This window comes from Rhinoderma darwinii, chromosome 9 (assembly GCF_050947455.1).
Source record: "Rhinoderma darwinii isolate aRhiDar2 chromosome 9, aRhiDar2.hap1, whole genome shotgun sequence".
Taxonomy (NCBI): Eukaryota; Metazoa; Chordata; class Amphibia; order Anura; family Rhinodermatidae; genus Rhinoderma; species Rhinoderma darwinii.
The window spans coordinates 23,735,774-23,753,871 of NC_134695.1; the positions used below are offsets into that span (position 1 = coordinate 23,735,774).

The 18,098-nt window shown below is 41.8% G+C and overlaps 1 protein-coding gene across 6 annotated transcripts in view; it reads left to right on the forward strand.

Moving 5' to 3' along the window:
- SLC29A2 (solute carrier family 29 member 2) overlaps nt 1–18,098 on the forward strand; it is a 110,817-nt gene that overhangs the window by 54,982 nt on the left and 37,737 nt on the right. For all 6 annotated transcript variants that reach the window (XM_075837377.1, XM_075837373.1, XM_075837372.1 and 3 more), the window contains 3 exons: nt 557–744; nt 2,815–2,954; nt 4,400–4,534. In XM_075837377.1, the coding sequence (XP_075693492.1) occupies nt 557–744; nt 2,815–2,954; nt 4,400–4,534 (463 nt within the window). The remainder of the gene's footprint in view (nt 1–556; nt 745–2,814; nt 2,955–4,399; nt 4,535–18,098) is intronic.

Sequence of the window (18,098 nt, forward strand, 5' to 3'; positions counted from 1 at the left end):
AACGTAGAAAGGGAACACAGACCTCGGATACAGTTATGTATCTAACTTCTGCCTATTAATGTGGCGGGAAGGGAGTTTAGTGCAGTTATTACATTGCTATTGAAGTACCTACTGATAACACTGAACCAAGCCATATGTGTGTCCAAAAAAAAGGCTCGTCTGTGTATCACCAGCTTTTGTTCAATACGATAAAGCTGGATAAGCCTCTGGGTGATTCTGATAACAATTTTTAGATGGCTTGGTTGCTCAGTGGTTAGCACAGAGAATGGGGAACATGGATAGCAGACTGACTATAGCAGTTTTTGTTTGGAGTTTGCTGATCTTTGAATTTCCTCTATATACTCCTTCTTCAAACACTCCAAAAACATACCTCTGCTACTGTAATGTATGTGTTTATTTGAGATAGGTAATAGACTGATGTGATCTCATTCTCTATACAGTGCTGAAAAAGATGTTGCTGCTATATGCAGAATAAGGAAATAAAACAGTATATCCGTTTATCGAAAGTTAAGGTACAGGGTTGTGTCTTGAATTAACATAGACCTTCTTGTCTCAGTATTTCCAGAGCCGTCTGTGCTTGGACACAGAAAGACCAAATGGGAATTCCTCTGAGAACAGTGATTTATCTATAAATAATGGGACCGCCCAATGCAAGGATGAGTTTAATTTCAACAATTGGATGACCCTCTTAGCCCAACTGCCTCTATTGCTTTGTACATTACTCAACTCCTTTATTTATCAAAGGTGAGAACTTTTCTTATGTCAAATGGACAATGTTGTGGTCTAGTTTTCATTTAAACCTCTCCAAATGATCCCTCTTAGGGAGGACCACCCCTTGATCTAGACCAGTTTTTTTCCATTAACTTAGAGGATCTGTCATTAGATTTCAAAATTCAAACGGAATACTTTATTACATAGATATCTCACACCTAAAGAAGGGCTGGCATACTTTATACAGCCATTCTTACACTGGTTTTCAAACATTTCTCAAAGCTTTTCTGCCTGATATTGAAAGGAGAATTTTATGAGACCAAGTATTTGCGGTCCAAGGGGAGAATTTATTAAAGTGTAGCTAAATGTTCGACAAACTTCTGACATGTCATAGTGACATGTCAGAAGTTTGTATTGGTGGTCATAGACTTTCTATTGAGTCCGTACACCGATACATTTATTTCCGGAAATAGCCGAACAGAAACGAAGCAGCTGCGCGCTCACACTAGCGATTGGTGGGGGTCTCCGTGCTCGGACCCCCACCAATACAAACTTCTGACATGTCACTATGACATGTCAGAAGTTTGTCGAACGTTTAGCTGCACTTTAAGACTTCTGTTTCATACTCCAGTCTTAATATAAAGAAGGTTGGAGTAAAATTCACCCTATTTAATAGGAGGCAAACACCTCTTAATAAATGTGTTGCATTTTTCTAACGTTTATCTGCCCCTCCCATCAGACATAAAATAAAAAAGAAGTCTACTCACTGCTTGTCCTCTCCGGGTCTCCTCAGTCACCAACAGCATTCTACGACTCATACAAGATCCTAATGCCGAGCAGCTTCAGGTCCTTATATGCGATGCAGCAATTAACGTTATCAGTGCTGCGTCACATATAATACAAATTCACTTTTTGTGCTCTTTTGCACCTTTTCCACGTCCAAGTATAATATAAAATAATGTATGCAGTTTGTATTGTGACATCTGGTGACAGATCCTTTTTAAAGCTCATACTTCATTTTATCCTATGTATATTGGCCCTCTTCAGACCACTTCTGTAGATTAAAGATGAGTTTTTACTGCAATTTTTGGGGGGTAGTCTCAGTGAAATTTCATGTATGGATGCACAAAAATTTTTTTTTGCATAACTGTTCTTTCATACAACACTAGGTGGCTCTTGGTGTATATAGTGTTATCCACGTGTGTGTTTTTTTCTGTTTTTGTATTTTTTTTTTTTACTCAAGGCTGACTTTTAAAAAAAAAACAAACGGTTTAGCATAGATTTGTGTCCTAGTGACAGTAATGTTGCAAGGAGCTGAAATAATTATGTTCTTGTCATTACAGCAGCAAAAAATGGCTCCCAATTTAAGCATTAAATTGGGTGTCTTTTATCAAAACTGTCTGACCGAAAAACTGGACATGTTGCCCATCAGAAACCACTTGAAGAACAGTCTTAATTTTTTCTTAAAGTTAAGAAATGGAAGCTGTGTTCTATGGGCAACAAAGCCAGTTTTTCAATTAGATAGTTTTGATAAATGAGAGCCAAATTTAGAAGAAAAAGAAAAAAATACCATACAATAAAAAATGCATCACAAAAACATCCAATCTACATACCTTTATTAAATTCCTGCTTTCATCGTACCTCCTGCAAAAAAGTAGATGCACAATGTACAAAGTCTTGTGGTCGTGTAATAATGTGTCCACATCATGCGGATTGTAGATTTAACCAAGTTCAACAGTCCAATGGAATAGATGGATACAATTCTGTAGACCAATCCAGCAGCTAGTTTGTCTATTTTAATGGCCCAATAGTAAGCCTTATTTTTTTTTAAAGATTAATAGGTAAGAATCCAAAACGGTTTGGCACAAGTTCCAAATTTTTTTTGCGCATTTTCTCCCTGGCTTCTGGATTTGTCAAGCCCTGAATAGAAATACTTCAAGATAACCTTGTATTTTATGTCTGTGTTTATTCTACTTTGTACCTCTGTCACTAATTTCTAAATGTTGTGTTACTGTCCGGCATTACCGTTTATTTGGAGAGGGGTTGATAATTAATGGGTGTAATTCTGATATAAAGTCATAACCTGTTATACATCTCTCCTAGGATTTCAGAAAGAGTGCGCATAGCGGGCAGTATGTTGGCTATCTTGTCCCTCTTTATTTTCACGGCAGTCCTGGTTAAAGTTCTGATGAGTGCCCAGAGATTCTTCGATCTGACAATGGCCACCATTTGGTTTATCAATGGTAACTCTAGAACTATTTATTTTAAGTAAGCCACAGCTGTTTAACATGGCATTACTATACATTGATTTGACTGTATATTTTTGGCACTATGAACATCCAATTTGTGGCCAATCTGTCGTTCTAAAAGAGCACCCTTCGTGTATTAATGCTATTTTACATCTGATAGCTGGCTTTCAGCTCTGCCTATGGCCTCACAAGTTCACTGAAAACAAAAAGGAACAAAAATATTTTTACTTTGTTGGTGCCAGATTTGAGCTAAAGTTGAATCTATTATCTATGTCTTATCCCTTTTAAGTGTAGCCATGACTGTAGTACAGGCGGTCTTTAATTAATGGTTTTCACGGTGGAGCAGATTTGTCACATTTGATGGTAGTGGTGAGCATAAAGCAGCTGCTTCAGTTTTTGTAAAGAAGTAGTTGTAGAAAATGTGCCGCTTTGCGTGAATTTGCTGCAGCATGGTACCGCACACCCTGATGGGATTTCCCCCACTGTCGCCATTTCAGTGCTGAAAAAAAACCACAAGGGACGATGCATGCTGGGGCTTAAAAAATAAAACCAAACATGCAATAAGCTATGTAGCTTTGTGCTGAATACTGTGTAGACCAAACTAAAGAGGCTCTGTCACCTTTACTGGAGCGTCGGGAAAATGAAAAGACATCGCCTGGCATAACTCCATCAAAAATAAACCGTTTTAAAAAAAAAAAAAATTGTTCTACATTACAGCGCCTATCACATTAGGTAGGAGATAGGGCACTTATAAACTGGTGACAGAGCCCCTTAAAGGGGTTTTCCGATACAAAAATTAAAAAATTTTCATTTGAGATTCTAGTTAGGGATGGTGTAAGTACACTGCCCAGCTTTTTTTAAAATTCAATTTACTTACTTCATGCACGCTGCGCTCGATTTGCGCTTTGTTTACCTCTGATACTTCCTCTTGTCGGCCGTTTCCTGTAGGTCTTGGGCATGCGAGGGGAACACGGTTTTTGAGCAACCACGCATGCTCAGAGACGGCTGAGAAAGAGGATCCGGTCCACCCCATCCCTTAGTGTATAGTGATGTCAGAAATGACGTACCCATCTGTTGAGCCCGACGGAAACGGGGCAGCGCCGGAAGTTCAGATTTTAGTGTGGAGACGCATTACGTGACCGGCTTTGGAATAGGGTGTTAGAAACAACAATGCAAACGCAAGTATATTACAAACTGCATTCATTTTAGATGTTCCTTTAAATATGATTCAGTAAATTGGTTCCGGAAAACCCCTTTAAGTCCTAATGTATTTTTAATATTGCATTCATTAGATACAGTAGTATAGTGCAAGGATTTGGAAACTTCTTTATGGCTTCTGGTTATTATATTTACACGACATTACATTATCTTTAAATTCATATAGTTTTATGTATTGTCATTCATCGCTCTGTCCTAACTCTTCCATCCTTTTTCTCCAGCCTTTTGTGCTATTCTACAGGGCAGTCTGTTTGGTTTATTGACACTCTTCCCTCAGCATTACAGCAGCATGTTCCTCAGCGGTCAGGGGATGGCCGGCACTTTTGCAGCACTTGCCATGTTGCTCTCCATGTCCAGTAAGTGTTACTGTATTCTTCAACTATTATAAAGCTGTAACTTTTCCCTGTAAGCATGTAGTATTCAGAGTAAGACCTAACCTGATTATGTCTTGCTTCTAAGGCTGTTTTTAAAACTGCCCTTTAAAGGGGTCGTGTCATAAAGTGAACCTTTTTTAAAAAAAAAATGAAGCCAGCAGCTCGCACACCCGGCGATCAGCTGTTATCACCGGGGCAAAACTGCGTCTAGGCACAAATTTCACCTGCAGTAAATACTCCTGTAATGTCTAGACGTGTTTTGTCCACTAGAACAAGAGCCACTTTTAGGGTAAGTGCACATAAGGGGGATACGCTGCGTAATGCCAGTCCTGCAAACCGCAGGAAATTCTGCCCCAAAAAAATTAACCAAATTGTGGTGCAGTTTTTTTGGGCGGAATCTCAGCTGCGGAAATACGGCAGGAAAAAAGTTTATACTTACCACCCGGGCATTGTCATGGCAACACATCCCTCTGCTCTGAGTACAGCTCGGCCTCCTGGGATGATGCTGAAGTCCATGTGACCGCTGCAGCCTTTGATTGGCTGCAGAAGTCACATGGGATGAAACGTCATCCCTGGAGGTCGGGCTGTAATCGGAGCAGAGGATCCCATCGCTATGACAACGGCCAGGGGGAAGTATGAACCTTTTTTATTATTTTTCAAGTAAAAATAGCTTTTCTTTTTTTTCTGAATTGCAAATTTTGCTGCAAAATTGCAGCTTTTCTGCTGCAAACAACGCAACATTTGCCTATATGTTGCAGGTCTTACGTCCCCATTGAATTCGGGGAAAACCAGCTATTCTGTATCATAAATTTACATGCTGCGGATTAAAACAAACGCACCGCTGTCAATTTATGAGCAGTTCCTCTCCTGATTTATTTTTCCACCGTATGTGGATGATGTCACTTTATTTGTTAATAACTTTGGAATGCTTTTATGTATCCAAGCGATTCTGAGATTGTTTTCTCGTGACACACTTTACTTTATGTTGGTGTTAAAATTTGATCGATACATTGTGTTTATTTGTGAAAAACACCAAAATTCTGAGAAAATGTGCAAAAATTTGAATTTTTCGAAATTTTGATGTTTCTGCTTATAAGACAGATAGTAATACCAAACAAAATAGTTACTAGTTAACATTTCACATATGTCTACTTTATGTTATTTTTCTAGGACGTTACAGGGCTTATAACTTTAGCAGCAATTTCTCAAATTTTCAAGAAAATTTTAAAAGGCTATTTTTTCAGAGACCAGTTCTGTTCTGAAGTGGCTTTGAGGGCTTTATATATTACAAAGTCCCCATAAATCACCCATCATTTTAAAAACCGCATCCATCAAAGTATTCAAAACGGCATTCAGAAAGTTTCTTAACCCTTCAGGCGTTTCACAGGAAATAACGCAAAGTAGAGGTTACATTTCCAATTTTTATATTTCTTTGCAAAAATTAATTTGTAATTTTTTTTTCTTCAACACAGAATGTTTTACCAGAGAAACGCAACTCTATATTTATGGTCCAGATGCTGCAGTTTTTAGAAATATCCCACATGTGGTCCTAGTGACGTAATAGACAAACACAGGCCTCAGAAGCAAAGGAGCACCTAATGGATTTTGGGGCCTCTTTTTTTAGAATATATGAATTTAAGCACCATGTCCGGTTTGAAGAGGTCTTATTGTGCCAAAACAGTGCAAACCCCCAAAAGTAACCCAATTTTGGAAGCTACATCCCACAACAAATTTATCTCGGGGCATAGTTAGAATTTTGACCACACAGGTTAAAGGATTTTTTCAAGGAATAAAGGCGAAAAAGCACGCAACATTTGTAAAGCAATTTCTCCCGATTACAGCAATACCTCATATGTGGTAAAATAATAATTATTTCATTAACCAGAAAAGTTAAAAAAACTGCTGTTTGGACCCACGGCAGGGCTCAGAAGGGAAGGAGCGCCATTTGGATTTTGGAGTACAGATTTTGCTGCAATAGTTTTCAGTACCATGTCGTGTTTGCAATGCCCTGGAGGGATCAAAACAGTGTAAACCACCCAAAAGTGACCCCATTTTGGAGATTACACCCCTCAAGGAATTTTTCTAGGGGTATAGTTAGCATTTTCACCCCACAGTTTTTTTGCAGAATTTATTGGAATTAGGCTGTGAAATTGAAAATGTAATTTTTTTTTCTAATAAAATTTGGTTTTAGCTCAGCTTTTTTCCATTTTCACAATAGATAAAGGAGAATAATCACCCCAACATTTGTAAAGCAAACTCTTCTGAGCATAGCAATACCCCATATGTGGTAATGAACTGCTGTTTGAACACCCCGCAAAAGTAACCCTATTTGGGGAAACTGCACCCCTCAATGAATTTATCTAGCGGTATAGTGAGCATTTTGAGCCCACTGTTTTTTGTTGAATTTTTGGATTTAGGCAGTGAAAATTAAAATCTACATTTTTCCCACTAAAATGTTTGAATTTTTTTCATTTTCACAAGGAATAAAGGAGAAAAAGCACCCCCAACGCTTGTAAAGCAATTTCTCCCGAGTACGGCAATACCCCATATGTGGTCATAAAGTGCTGTTTGGAGACACCGCATGGCTCAGAATGGCAGGAGCGCTACTTGGCATACAGATTTTGCTTGATTGGTTTTTGGGCGCCATGTCGCATTTGCATAGCCGCTGAGGTACCAATGCAGTAGAAACCCCGGAGAAGTGACTCCATTTTGGAAACTATACCCCTCGGGGCATTCATCTTTGGGTGTAGTGGGCATTTTGACCCCACAGGTGTTTCATAGATTTTATTAGAATTAGGCAGTGAAAATGAACATTTTTAAAATTTTTCCCAAAAATGTAGTATTTGCTCCCAAATTTTTTTATTTTCACAAGGGTTAATAGGAGAAAAAATACCACACAATTTGTTACCCAATTTATCCAGAGTACGGCAATACCCCATGTGTGGCCCTAAAATGCTGTTTGGGCACATGGCAGAGCTCAAAATGGAAGGCGCGCAGATTTCGCTGAACTGGTGTATGGGTGCCATGTCGCATTTGCAGAGCTCCCTTAGGTAACAGAGTAGAGTGGGAAACCCTGAGAACTGACCCCATTTTGTAAACTACGCCCCTCAAAGCATTTATCATTTGCCTGGACATATGACTGCTTAGAAGTGAAGAGCAAATGCGCATGTGAGGTCTATTTTGGGGATTTTCGCAGCATTGGCCCGCAATTGCAAGCTCAAATAGTAAAACAAAGGCATTTGTTAGTGACTTGATGCCATGAAGCCCTGATCGCTATTCTAATACACTGCACTACCTACATAGTGCAGTGTATTAGAGCTGTCAGCTATTCATTGACAGCAAGCCTATTAGGCTTCGCCTCCGGTTGAGACCTAATAGGCTTTGGTAATAGGAGGCCATTGTTAGGCCTCTGGTTGCCATAGCAACCATCGGCACACCCGTGGGTGGCTATCGTTGCCATTAGTAACCATCGGGTGCGATCTAACTACCTAGATGCAGCGATTGCTTTTGCTCTCTGAATCTAAGGGGTTAATTGGCCAGATCGGAGCCTAGCTCTGGTCCTTGCCGTTACAGCAGGGTGTCCGCTGTGGCAAACTGCTTTCACCCGCGGCTTGGCATTGATAGCAAGACTTTTAGGCCCTGCCTCCGGGCGGGGCCTTAAAGGCTTCCGTACTTGGCTGTCAAGGGGGCTATTTTTTAGGCCTCCGGTTGCCATAGCAACCATCAGCATCCCCGAGACTATGTCTCAGGGGTGCAGACAGGCTAGAAACCACCTAGATTGCTGTTTAGGGTAACCTGATAGATCTAGGGGGGATTTGGATGCATGTGATTTATATGTATGTCATAGATTTACCTATGTTGTGTAATGTATTTGGTACTGTTTTATGTGCTAATATTGTGTTTTCATGATCATACATACTCTGGAAACTGGGGGAGTGGGTATTTGGGATGTGATGTATGGCAATTGTTTTTTTTTTGCTGAAAATAAAAAATTACTTGATTTAAAAAAAAGAAACCACCTAGATGCAGTGATCCCTTTTGATCGCTGCATCTAAGGAGTTAATCGGCCGGATCGCAGGCTAGCTCCAGTCCTGGCCGTTACAGCGGGGTGTCAGCTGTAATATGCCCCGGCGGTCAAGACACGCTGAGCCAGCTCCATCGCGTACAGTTATGTGGGAAAGCGCGAACACACCAGCGCCCACGACGTAACTGTACTTGATTTTGGGGGAAGGGGTTAAAGAATCACTGCTGTATTTTGCATTAGCCATTTGTACTTTTAGTGTGATAAAAGTTCACAGGTCTGACATTAGAGTTTTCTGTCCTATGTTTACCAGTGACGCTATTCCATTTATTCTTATCCAAGGTTGCACTTTGAGGCAGTGGCCCTATAATAGAAAGGCTTTATGAATTGTCGAGTATGGTGTGTGATTTTTCCTTCGTCTTGCATTTTGGTTTTCTAATTTTGTATTTGCTACAATTTTTCTGTCTTGTAAATAGTTTCTCTGCTTGTCTGCAAAGATTATGCAACATTTTAACTTTCTTATTTCTGTGACTTCTCACTTTGGCCTGTTTGTGTATTTTGACACTGTCTTTTTCCCTAGGTTATACAGAACAAGCACATTTACTGTTGTAGTGTTCTGCAGTAAGATATTTTTGCCGTTATTCTGCTTTAATAGTCTAAGAAGCTTGAAATGAAAAATATTAGTAAAGCTAAACCTGAATAAAAAATGTGTATTTTTGCTCAGGTATGTGTAAACAATGTGTAGAATAAGTGGGTTTATACACTGTAAAATAGAGCAAGTTAGGCTTTGTTCACATCTGTGTCGGGGGTTCCGTTTATGGGTTCCGTCTGAGCTTTTCGTCAGGGGAACCCATAAACGGAAACCAAAGTGAAGAAAACGGAAACCATAGGTTTCCGTTTGCATCACCATTGATTTCAGTGGTGACTGATCAATTTCAAATGGTTTCCGTTTGTTTGGTTTCCGGTCATGGGTTCCCCAGACGAAAGCTCTGACTGGACTTAGGCAGCAGGCAGACACCAGGCATGGTGAAGCAGGACAGGCGTGGTACTTAGCGCAGCACGACTCCAACTCAATACGGCACTTGACCAGGATAGCACGGGATACAGGTAGCAAGAACGGGAAACACTGGGAACTAGAAAATACTTAGGAGCCCATTTGCATAGACAGACTAGGGTAACGACAACAAAGCTCAGGCAAGGCAGGAAGGGGCTGGGCCCCTCTTATGGTCCATGGTGCCTAATTTGGCACTTTAATTTAGGTGCGCGCGCACATGCTCGTGCCCCCTCTTAAAGGGCCAGCACCCTACAGGACCTGGCCGAGAGAAGCGGAAGTGAGCGCTGGCGTCTCCTGAGGAGGAGATGGGGGCCAGCGCTCACAGATCCATGGCTGCGGCCATCAGGGGGTGAGTAAGCCAGACGGCCTGCGGCCATGGGCATGACAATTATACTCTGGAGGGCAGCTATAGGGGCATTATACTGTGTGGGGGCAACGATCGGGCATTATACTGTGTGGAGGCAGCTATGGGAGCATTATACTGTGTAGAAGCAGCTATGGGGGCATTATACTGTGTGGATGACAGTTATGTGAGGCATTATACTGTGTGAAGAGCTGTGTATCCGCCCTGTGTGAACATACCCTTATAGTATTATGCAAGCAATTTTAAAAGATCACATGTTCAAGTCCTTAGTCATTATTTATTATAAAAGCCTGAATTGTAGTTTTTTTTTTGTTTAATCTCCCCCTCAAAAAAAAAAGCACAATAAAAGTTCATCAATAAGTCATATTTACGGCAAAATGCAGGGGCGGACTAGGCAGGGGGACATGTGCCCCCGGGCCAGTCCCCAGCTAAGGTTTAGGGCCACCCACATGTAACAAGCTTTTCTGGCTAACTCCCACGCTACATATTTAAAGAAAAAAAATGTTTCCTGTATGCAGTGGACGTGTTGTACGCTAGGCACGTCTGAAAGAAGATCCACACACTGACGCTGCCCGCCACAGAGGAGCAGGAGAAGTAGACCAGAGTGCAGGAATTCTGGCAGCAGCAGAGAGAGAGTGAGTAGAGTAAATGCATAGCAGGACAGTTGGGCAGCCGTTACTTCAGCTTGGGCTGCTGATATGTAAAGCAGGATCCTGCCCAGCGTCCTGCTCTGCATCTAGTTCACTGCCCAGGAGCTATACAGGTCAGCAGCACACTGTTCCTTCACTGTGCCTGCACTGCTGACCTGTATAGCTGCTGCTGATGTCTCCTAAGCTCTGAGTGTACAGTACAAACCTGTCCCCACTCCAGTGGCCCTGCAGACTTCTATCTTTTTATCCTTGTCTGCACGTCACCGCCCCTAGCACTGAGTCGCCGTCCCCTGCCGAAGAAGTGAGAGGAGACTGAGGTTGCCGAGAATATAGAGGAGCAGACTACAAGTAGTATCAGTATATGGTACTTAAAGGGGTGACTGGAGTGTGCAATTACTTTATGTAAGTATGCATGTGTGCAGTGTATATATGTAGTATGTGTGCATATATGTATTATGTGTTCAGTGTGCGTATGTGTACTGTGTATGTGTGTGTGGTGTACATGTACACCACACACACTACATGTACACCACACACACGTACACCACGCGTACACACACTACATGTACACCACACACACTACATGTATGTGTAGTGTACATGTAGTGCGAGTGGTGTGTACATGTAGTATGTGTGTGTGGTGTGTCTCAGTCCAATCTGTATATGCATATGTGAAGTATAGGGGATCAGATGAGTGCTGCTGAATTCAAGGTTTGCCACAGGTCCAGCTTCAGAAACCCCCGGCAGAGAAAGTTGTGTACAGCCATACAGTAATGTAATATTACATGGCAGTATTAAAATAAATAGCCGTCCATGTACTGTACGGTGCAGCGTCCCCAGAGCGGCTGAAACTTAAAGGACTTCTCCCATGATCATAAATTATCACCTATCCACAGTATAGGTGATGATTATCTGATTACTAGGGCCCCCATCGATTGTCAGAACAGGGGTCCCACACTCCCATATCCTCTTTACTGCTCGACCGCAGAGAGTAGGACATTGAATGGAGCACTGGTCGAGTGTGCGAACTGCTGCTCCATTCAATGTCTATGGGAATGACCGTAACAACTGAGCACTGAAACTTGGCTGTTTTAGTCATTCCCATAGGCTTTGAATGGAGGAACAGCACACCTGCTCGACCGCCGCTGCATTCTATTCCCTCCTCACTGCAGTCAAGCATTGGCATTATGGGACCCCTGTTCGGTGGGGATCCCAGCTATCGGACAACCACCTATTCTGTGGATGGGTGATAATTTTTGATTGTCGGAAAACCCCTTTTAACAGCTGTCAGCTCTGGATCGTAGAGGGAGGAAATTCCCAAGCAGATGACCCCCACCCTCTCCCCTATGATGTCCGTATTCCCCTATATGACTAGGTTCAAACGTAGCATAACTGCTGCAGATTGTCCGGATTTAGAGATGGAAAATCCACAGAATATTACGGTAGCAGCTTATTTTAAAAATCTCATCCACACGCTGAAGAGAATTTCTGTGCAGAAATTGGCCCGCGGTCCGAATTTTTATTTTTATTATAATTTTTTTTTTTTTGCTGCAGTAAAGCTGCAAATTCACATCAAAAATTGCACGGAATAAAAATGAGTACATACACCCCTCCTCTGGCGTTTGTCATAGCAATGCATCACTCATCCCCTGTCTGGTTTCAGTGCTGCCGGCCTCCTGGGATGACTGCGGCAGCCAATCACAGGCTGCACCAATAACATGGGAGAAATCGTCATCCTAGGAGGCTGGCAGGACTGGCATCAGCCATGGCAGGAGTGATGTGTTTTTATGGGAGACCATGGGGAGGTGATTGGCCTTTTTTTTAACCCTTTCAAGACCTAGCTCATTTTGGCCTTCAGGACCAGCCCCATTTTTTCAAATCTGACGTGTCACTTTATGTGGTAATAACTCTGGAATGCTTTTGCCTATCCAAGCGATTCTGAGATTGTTTTCTCGTGACATATTGTACTTTATATTAGTGGAAAAATTTGGTCAATAAATTCATTGCTTATTTGTGAAAAACACCAAAATTTAGAGAAAATTTGCAAAAATTATGATTTTTCTCATTTTAAATGTATCTGCTTGTAAAACAGATAGTAATACCATACAAAATAGTTACTATTTCACATATTCCATTTGTCTACTTTATATTTGCAGCGTTTTTTGAACATTATTTTATTTTTCTAGGACGTTACAAGGCTTAGTACTTTACCAGCAATTTCATAAAAACTGCAGCCCTCAAAGTATTCAAAACAGCATTTAGAAAGTTTCTTAACCCTTTAGGCGTTTCACAGCAATTAAAGCAATGTAGAGGGGAAATTGACAAATTTTTTTTTTTTGCTGCAATTCATTTGTAATGCATTTTTTTCTGTAATACAGAAGGTTTTACCAGAGAAACGCAACACAATATTTATTGCCCAGATTCTGCCGTTTTTAGAAATATCCCACATGTGGCCCTAGTATGCTAATAGACTGAAACACCGGCCTCAGAAGCAAAGGAGCACCAAGTGGATTTTGTGGCCTCCTTTTTTTAGAATATATTTTAGGCACCATGTCGGGTTTGAAGAGGTCTTGTAGTGCCAAAACAGTGGAAATCCCCCAAAAGTGACACGGTTTTGGAAACTGCACCCCTCAAGGAATTTATCTAGGGGTATAGTTAGCATCTTGACCCCACAGGTCTTCTGCTATATTTATTGGAGTTTGCCTGTGAAAGTGAAAATCTACTTTTTTTTCTGAAAAAATATTTGCAAGGAATAAAGAATAAAAAGCACCCCAAAACTTGTAAAGCTACTTCTCCCGATTACAGCAATACCCCATATGTGGTACTAAACAGCTGTTTGGACCCACGGCAGAGCTCAGAAGGGAAGGAGCGCCATTTGGATTTTGAAGCGCAGATTTTGCTGGATTGGTTTTCAGTGCCATGTCGTGTTTGCAACACCCTGGAGGGAGCAAAACGGTGGAAACCACCCAAAAGTGACCTCATTTTGTAGACTACACCTCTCAAGGAATTTTTCTAGGGGTATAGTTAGCATTTTGACACCACAGTTTTTTTGCTGAATTTAGTGGAATTAGGCCGTGAAAATGAAAATCTACTTTTTTCTGAAAAAACATAGAAATGTTTAATTTTTACAATGAATAAAGGAAAAAAATCACCCCAAAATATGTAAAGCAATTTGTCCTGATTACAGCAATACGCTATATGTGGTAATAAACTGCTGTTTGGACCCACGGCAAGACTCAGAAGGGAAGGAACAATATTTGGCTTTTGGAGCTCAAATTTAGCTGGAATGGTTTTCGGGTGTCATGTCGCATTTGCAAAGCCCCTGTGGTACCAAAACAGTGGAAACCTCCCAAAAGTCCCTTTAGGGGACTGGTACGAGCGATCATTAGGTCGCTGGTACAATACACTGCAGTACTAATGTATTGCAGTATAATATCATTTTTACAGGCTCCTGTAACAGCGCGATCGCTGTTCCTGTCCATTAGTCCCGGGTGTCAGCTGTAATACACAGCGGACACCTGCAGAATATGGAGCGGGCGCAGCGCATGAGCCCGCTCCATATATAACCCCCCGCACCACGACATGCTATTAAGTCGTGGTGCGCAAAGGCGTTAATGCGCAGCGGATGGTGCAAAGTGAAAATTACAAATTTCCACTGATATGCCATTTTAATGCACAATATGTTGTGCCTAGTTTGTGCCACTGAAGACAAATACCTCATACAATGTTGAGCGGGTTCTCCCGGATATAAAATATCATATATGTGGACGTAAGCTGGTGTTTGGGCACGCTGTGGGGCTCAGAAGGGAGGGAGCTCCATTTGGCTTTTGGAGCGCAGAGTTTGCTTGGTAACTGTTCTGTTTGGGGTTTTGCTGGTATTTCAGTTTATGATGTGGGGGTATGTGTAAATTGGGCAGAGTACATCAGGACATAATAAGAAGGTATAATAATTCGGTAAATAAAAAATAATAATCCGCGGATATGTGGCCAATGTCGCACTGATAAATGGCGCCCGATCTTATCCGCTTTTGAACACTGCAGAATTTCTGTCGCCAGAACTTTTTTTATTTTTTTTTTCACCGGAGCCGTGCGAGGACTTATTTGTTGCGGGACAATCTGTAGTTTTTATTGGTACCATTTTAGAGTACATGTGATTTTTTTTTTTTATCACTTTTTATTAGATTTTTTTGGCAAGCAAAGTGACAAAAAAACAAATTCTGACAGTTTTTTGTCTCTTTTTTTTTTTTTTTTTACACTTTTCACCGTGCGCTATAAATTACATTTTACTTTATTCTGCGGGTCGATACGATTATGGCGATACCAGATGTATATAGTTTTTTTTATGTTTTGTAACATTTACGCAATAAAATCACTTTTCGATAAAATTATTTCTTTTTTGTGTCACCATATTCTGAGAGCCATAACTTTTTTATTTTTCAGTCAAAAAAGCTGTGTAAGGGCTTGTTTTTTGCGGGACGGGTTGTAGTTTTTATTGGTACTATTTTAGGGTACACGCGACTTTTTGATCACTTTTTATTCTATATTTTTGGAGGGTTGATGACCCAAAAATAGTGATTCTGACATTGTTTTTTAATTATTTTTTTGCGCTGTTCACCGTGCGGGAAAAATAATATTAGAGTTTGGGTCGTTGTGAACGCGGTCATACCAAATATGTGTACTTTTTGTATCAATATGCCAGTACATCAGCCTGTGTACTGATTTGTACACAGGCAGTTGTTAAGGCATACCTCAATATGCCCTAACAGGGAATATGGTCAGACATCCCTGGAATCCTTTAATGGATCCTGGGCTGTCTGGCCATACAAGGTATGCCCATCAATCGCGTTCCAGGGAGTTCCTGTGACGCGATCAAAGTGATGTCCCCACTTCTCATATACACTTTGAATGCCGAGAGAAGATATTAGGGGGCCGCGTTCCAGAGATAGGTGTGGGTCCCAGAGGTGAGACCCACATTTATCTGACATTTAAGACATATCCTGAGGATATGTCATAAATGTCTCTGATGGGAAAACCCCTTTATCATCTAGATGCTCAAAAAGCACCACTAAAATACCATGTGTGAACCTGGCCTAAATAAGCAGAGACAAATGCAGCTCACCTGCTAATATGGGGCGTATTCAGTCTTGTTGCCTAGGGCAGCACTACCTAGAAGTTATTTGATACGTTATATGTACCGCTAAATGATGCCATTAGAAAATACAGCTCCCTCAAAAAACAAGCTCTCAAACGTTTGTCAGCGGAAAATAAATGCCCACTTTCTAAGAGCCTCACCTGTTACTTGGAACATGTAGTAGAACAGGTCTTGATGTTTTCTTTTATATTTAATGGAGGGCTGATGATGCGAATGCTATGTTCGTCCTGGTCAAATTGTACCCAGGTTAATGCCTCAATTACACTTTGAACGGCCGTTATTGACGGTCCCGTCACACACAGGCTGCACACGGATGGCTTCCGTCTGCAGCCCGTTGTTTCACGGACCAAATTCAATGAGAAGGCCGAGACTGTTCCGTCAAAAACGGGCAGGTGTAGGACCTGCCCTACTTTTGACGGAACGGTTCCGTTAAAACAACGGAAGTGTGCATGGCCCCATTGAAATGAATGGGTTCAGGGTGCCATCTGTGACAAGAGATAGCACCCTGAAGGAAAAAACTGAAGTGGGCATGGGGCCTGTGAAGCACTCAATGCATACACCCTAGGGCTGGGTTCACATGACTGAAATGATATGCATTGGATGCATACTTATTTCAAAAGAATCTCAGACTCCAAATTGGAAAAGTGGTGTAAACAACATTTTCATACTTTATGTTTTGGACCAACATGCATTTTCTTTCCCCTTTTTTCTATATTCAGGAAAGAGGGGGGGGGGGTAGAGCTAGCAATAGCACTGCAACTAGGATGTGTGAACCTGGCGCTTAAGATTTTGCTTGCCCACATCAAACAGTAATCCCAGCAGAGCTTCCCCATCACAGTAGTAGTGTCTCAATTCTAGTAGTCACAGTAGTATCTCCCCTTTGCCCTCATTAGTCACAACGGTACACCCACTCTCCTCAGCAAGGACTGCATTGCCTACCTCACTTTTCTCAAAAGTCAAAGCACACCCCTTTTCTCTCAGTGGCCACAGCACAACGTCCGTCACCCGACTAGTTGCTGTAGGACCTCTGTTGCCGCAGACCCTACCTGTTACGGCCCAGGTGGTGCTCAAGGCCGCAATACCAGACAATCGCTACCACTTGGGTGAAGCACGCATCAATACTGACAGAAAACAAACGGCACGAGTAACTCACCAGTGGATGAGCGTAACAGAATACTGAAGCTAGTAGAAGATGGAGAGGATGTATAAATAGAGTGGATTGCAGGTGAATAGCATGCAAGCAGTAACCGATGAATAGACAGTGGACAAGAATTAACAGCAATCACTGACCCTATCTGAATACTACCCAACAGCAGGGTAAGACAACCGCTTGGCAGCAGGCCAAACGCAGAGGAAAGGCAAGCAAACCAGTGGAACTACTGATCCCAGGATACACATATAACCACTATACAAAAACTAGATCTCTGAGGACCAACAGGTCCTATAGTACCAACAAACACATAGACAAGAACAAAGTCACCAACCAGAATCTGGAAAGAGTTTAGCACATGCCAGAAACAATATAACCAGCACCTGAGTAATCCTGTCCTGAAGTATGTATAAGCCCAAGAAAAGGACTACACCCAAATTAACTAGGCAAATCTAATTGATGACCAAATCCAGACTCAGACCAAAGGCATTGCCTAGCAAAGCCGAAACACCGCTGTCACTAGGAGGCTGACACTAGGTAAATATAGAAAACTGTGTGGCACCGCCCAGTCGGCTATACCCTCTGCTCAGCACTCGGCTCCTCAGTTTTCGCCATGTCCCGTTTTAGCCATGTCCAGTGTCCATTGGAGGCAGACATGTCCTGCATTGCATGCAATTCTGCTAGATTTTTATTTTAGTTTTTATTTTTTTATTTCCTTTTCAGGGGCAGGGTCACTGCCCTGCGGGCGCTAGACTGATGGAAATCCCACTTTTTCACCAAATGCCTGTCATTTTGGAAGATGCTCTTCCCAACTCAGTGGATGCCCACCTCTCTGGTGGATGTTCCCCGCGTTTGTCACCCATTCCCCTATTATTATTGCATCGGCGGTTGAGGATCCCGGACAGCCACACTACGTGTGTGCGTTTTCCGAAGGGGTGACACGCTGCGCCTGAAGACAACTGACATAAGTCACCCCCTCCCGCCATTGGGAGCTGGAAAGAGCAATTCAGACTATGCCAGTGGACTTTGCAGCATTATATATAGAGGGAGTTGTTATTCTGAGGTGTTGCGTCCTTACTAAGGGGTTTCTAACACTTATGTGCTGGCAGACATTATCTTCCATCCTTTACTACAAGCAGCAGCATTCTAGCGGGG